At 38.6% G+C, this 4,174-nt stretch overlaps 1 protein-coding gene across 1 annotated transcript; it reads right to left on the bottom strand.

Annotated features, from left to right (window-relative positions):
* Positions 1 to 3,321: 3,321 nt before the first annotated feature.
* Positions 3,322 to 3,795, bottom strand: LOC107458765 (uncharacterized). Its single transcript, XM_016076965.1, has one exon. It carries the CDS (start codon positions 3,793 to 3,795, stop codon positions 3,322 to 3,324), a length of 474 nt encoding a protein of 157 aa, XP_015932451.1.
* Between the last annotated feature and the right edge of the window lie 379 nt (positions 3,796 to 4,174).

Here is a 4,174-nt window from a genome sequence, read left to right as displayed (position 1 = left end):
AGTCTGTTAAGACTTTTAATAGTACCCTTTTCTTTAAATAAATCATGGACTATACATATAAAATAAAAATATTTCAACCCCCCCCGGATCCATATTTCATATCGTAATGGATGCTCCATCCGTTGGTCAAAAAACTTTCCGTTTCACGATGCCGTGTCATCTTCCTAAGTCTCAATGGGCGTTGATGGACCAAACAGAGAGGGAGGGTTATTCAACTAGGTTTGTATAGGGATATACTCGAGCACGCAGCATATCCAAGGTGTAGTAACCAGTATCCCAATACCTCTCGAGCTGCCCTACAATTTTACCTAGGGGACCCCACACAGCCACATCGGGAACCCAAGGCCTGGTAATTATTATATGCTGCTGAGTGATACCCCAGGGTGGACGCGTGTCCATCGCCTAATTTGCCTAACAACTTTATTTTCCAAATCGAAAATTCAGAGAAATTAAATCTGGGCTAGTTTGTGTAAATATCCGAATTATTATCTTTCTGGAAAATTAGATTGAACAATAAATGATTATTAAAACTAGCTTGTAAATAGATAATTCGATGTTCTAATTTGTAATGCTAAAACGAACTCTATTTTATGAAAATTTGATGGAAAGTAAAATAATGATGAGAGAATGCATTTTTTTAAACTGATCCAAAACTCATGAATAGCACACTAGAAAACCACAATTTTTATTTTTAAAAACTGTAACGGACATTAATATTGTTACTTCTCATAAGTCAAGAAAAAAAGAATTTATTTTTGAAGCTTCTCAAGTGGACCCGTACTCCAACACACCTACGCAAAATTAAATTTTCAATTAATTAACTGTTAACTCGAACCGGTTATCCCCACTTAGGGAAACGTCACGATTTCAGGCCAAACGTGTGCCGCATGTCTCGCTGACTCCCGATGCGCATCAATAAATATAATTCCTGCCTTCTCTAGCCACCGCTCGACCTTTACGTCTGCGGGTGCAGGTGAGATTGCATCCTGACAGTGTGAGACTGCAGGACTCCATGCCGAGATCGAAGGCGCAGCTGAGTCCCGCCGTACTGCAGGGACTGTCGATCGGGGGATTGATGAGCCTCGTCCACACGGAGGAGAACCGTGAAGAATGTTCCATGGTCGAGGCAGGATTGGTTAGGAGAAAGGCGCATACCATCGATTTCTGTGCTCGACAAGTCGGGGTAAGGCGGTTGCCGATATGGATCTAAAGGAGGAGCTACTGGATTCGGGGGATGAAGACAAGCCACAATGGGGCACGGACCCGCTGGTGCCGGATGAGATACACGATATGAAGTCCACGGTACTGGCCTTGGAAAGGAAGGCATCTGATCTGGCGAGGTTGGTCGCCGGACATCGTAAACGGGAAGAAGAAGAGACTGCCAGGTGGCGTGCTTTGGGACAGAGGGTCGCAACTCTGGAGAGGAAGCTTATAAACAAGTGCCACCGTGGTGGGGATATACCGACCCTATCGTCACATGCCCATAACCATCCCGAACCAACGGCCGTCGATGCCAACGGTTCAGTGTGTAACTAACATGCAGGCTTATCAGCATGGTCCTAAAGCACGCCACTTAAGATTTCAATAATACAGTTGTTGCCGGTAATATTGTTCAGCTCACTGCTTCGTAATTTAGTCGGGGAACATTTTGTTTTGGGTGTCTTATAGTATTGTGTATACTTAACATGGCGTTCTAAGTACTGCCCGACGTAGGATACATACGTACACCAAAAAAAATCGATAAAAAACCGTAAATGGTCAATTTAAATTAAATTATCGATTTAAATGATAATTTTTTAATTTGCTTCAACTTGAAATTATTGATCGACAGATCAAACCCTTTTTCTTTCTATTTAAGTGGGTGCAAGTACACCCCTAGTCCTTACCATCGTATCCCTGCACCCCTGCCTTTGAACCTACTTCGGCGTGAAGTACACGCTTACTCTGTTGGAGTTCTTGAAATTACTTTTCCACTTATTAGCATCCAGGAGAGGGAGAAACCCTAAACTATATTTTGCCAATTCAAACTAGGATCCATCCACGTACAAAAGCAGAAACACAATAAAAATCTATTTAATATGGGGATAATCATGTGTAAATTCTAAACAAAAGTGGATATAATGCTTCATGTATAAATTTATTTTGTAATAAATTTATTAAAATTATAGTACAAAAAAAATAATTTATTCTATGCAAAATAATTTAAAAATAGCTTAAAAGACGTTAGAAGTACTATAAAAATTTGTAATATCCTAATGATTTAGGACATTAGAGAAATACTCTACATAGTCACTAATAATTTAAAAATTAAAGAAAAAATATTTTTATCATGTATTTACCTAAATCACTAGAATATTACAAACTTTTATAGTACTCATAACATCCTTTTGGTCATTTTTTTAAGTTGTTTTGTATAGAATAAAATATATTTTTTAATTGTTTTGTATGGAATAAAATATTTTCTTTCATTTCTAAATTATTATTGACTATTATTGACTATGTAGAGTATTTTATTTAAAATTTGAGTACATACATGTATTTACCTAAGTCATTAGAACATTACAAATTTTTATAATACTCCTAACATTTTTTAAGCCATTTTTTTAAATTGTTTTACATAAAATAAAATATTTTTTATAGTATAATTTAAAAAAAATTTAAAAATCTGTAAAATAATCTTAACTTTGCTATTGCTATAAACTATATCATATTAGTAGTTATCAATTAACCATTATTTATTACAATTTTTTTTAATTTATGATTTATAATATAATAAATAACACATGATTAAAAGGATAAAATTATTTATCATTATTTTTTTTGGACACACTAAGTATTTTTTTTATTTAGTAACGTCTTGACTAATAAAATTACATTCCTTATCAGTCTGGAGAAAACCGACAACCTCGAACATACTTTGAGTGAACTCGCATACCATCGGCACAAATTAACAACAACAAAATGGTTACAACGAAGCATCATTTGAACTTAAAAAGATTAAAGAAATCCAACACCTCGGACTCGGCCAGGCAGTGGATGCACGATACACTCGACGGAGCATTGGCGGCACCTATGGTCCCACGTCGGGCACATGCTTGACTGGCAGAGGACGGGCTTCCTTGGATCCAACGGGTGCAACCCAACAAATGGATTCGCGAACACCTGCCCAAACAGTTCTCTGCACGCGTCGATTTTCCCAGTAGCCCGTACATTGGCATACATCTCAAGACCATCGACGATATGCTCGTCGTGGCCAACACCGGGCGTATGTATCAGCATCACAGAGAAGTAGCGCACGTGTATATTGCCTACATTGGCGGCCTAAACCAGGGTGTTCATCCCTCCGACTTGGCGACCAATCCAGAAGAATTCCGTCATCCCTATGCGGAATATAGCGGCCGGATTTCCTGCGTCCTCACATCTGTAGAGGAACCCCCGCTCAGGCTGCTCATCGTAGTAGTCACCGATGGGTAGTTCCACCATAGAAGCCACCTTGTACACCGCAGTTGAACGGGTTGCATCCCAAAAAACATTGCACGTAGCCTGCATGTTAAACAGCTCCCGGATCGAGGTCGATCCAACCCTCGCGGCAATCATAACCCATATTTTCAGAGGCAAAAGACTCAGTGGACCGCCGCGCGAGGGGACACCTTTCCCTTTCCTTCTCTCATTTCCGGCATTCTTGTCCATTCTACCTTTGGCGAATGTAGCACCCGTCTTCAGCTTATGCATGGTAAGACAAGCATTAATTCCTTGAGGCTCCTCCCATCTTTGTTGGTTCCATCCTTGGTACATGTTGCCATTAAAGTCCACATTTCTTACAACACAATTAGAACCAAACTCATAGCCAAAGTGATAATTCATTATGGAAAAACAAAATAAAACTAACAAAATCTAGTAAACAAGCAAAAGACAAACTATTTATACTATTCACATATGTACAATAACCAATAACATAACACTATTGCAAATCCCCGGCAACGGCGCCATTTTGATGATTGGATTTTTGACGGTATAGAATTTCACAAATGAATTCTCGTTGCAAGTATAGTTTCCAAACCAATCAAAAATCCTTTCATACAAAAGATTGTTTGTCACAAGTAACAAACCCCTAATTTTATAAACCGAAGTATTCAAACCTCGGGTCGTTCTCCCTAGGAATTACAATAAAGTG

Source organism: Arachis duranensis, chromosome 7 (assembly GCF_000817695.3).
Source record: "Arachis duranensis cultivar V14167 chromosome 7, aradu.V14167.gnm2.J7QH, whole genome shotgun sequence".
NCBI classification, from domain to species: domain Eukaryota; kingdom Viridiplantae; phylum Streptophyta; class Magnoliopsida; order Fabales; family Fabaceae; genus Arachis; species Arachis duranensis.
Note: the sequence above shows the minus strand (reverse complement) of the source record. Positions and strands in the feature narration are given on the sequence as shown.

What these genes read in the sequence shown, in the direction of transcription:
- LOC107458765 (XM_016076965.1), bottom strand. Translation starts at nt 3,795, where the DNA reads ATGTACCAAGGATGGAACCAACAAAGATGGGAGGAGCCTCAAGGAATT.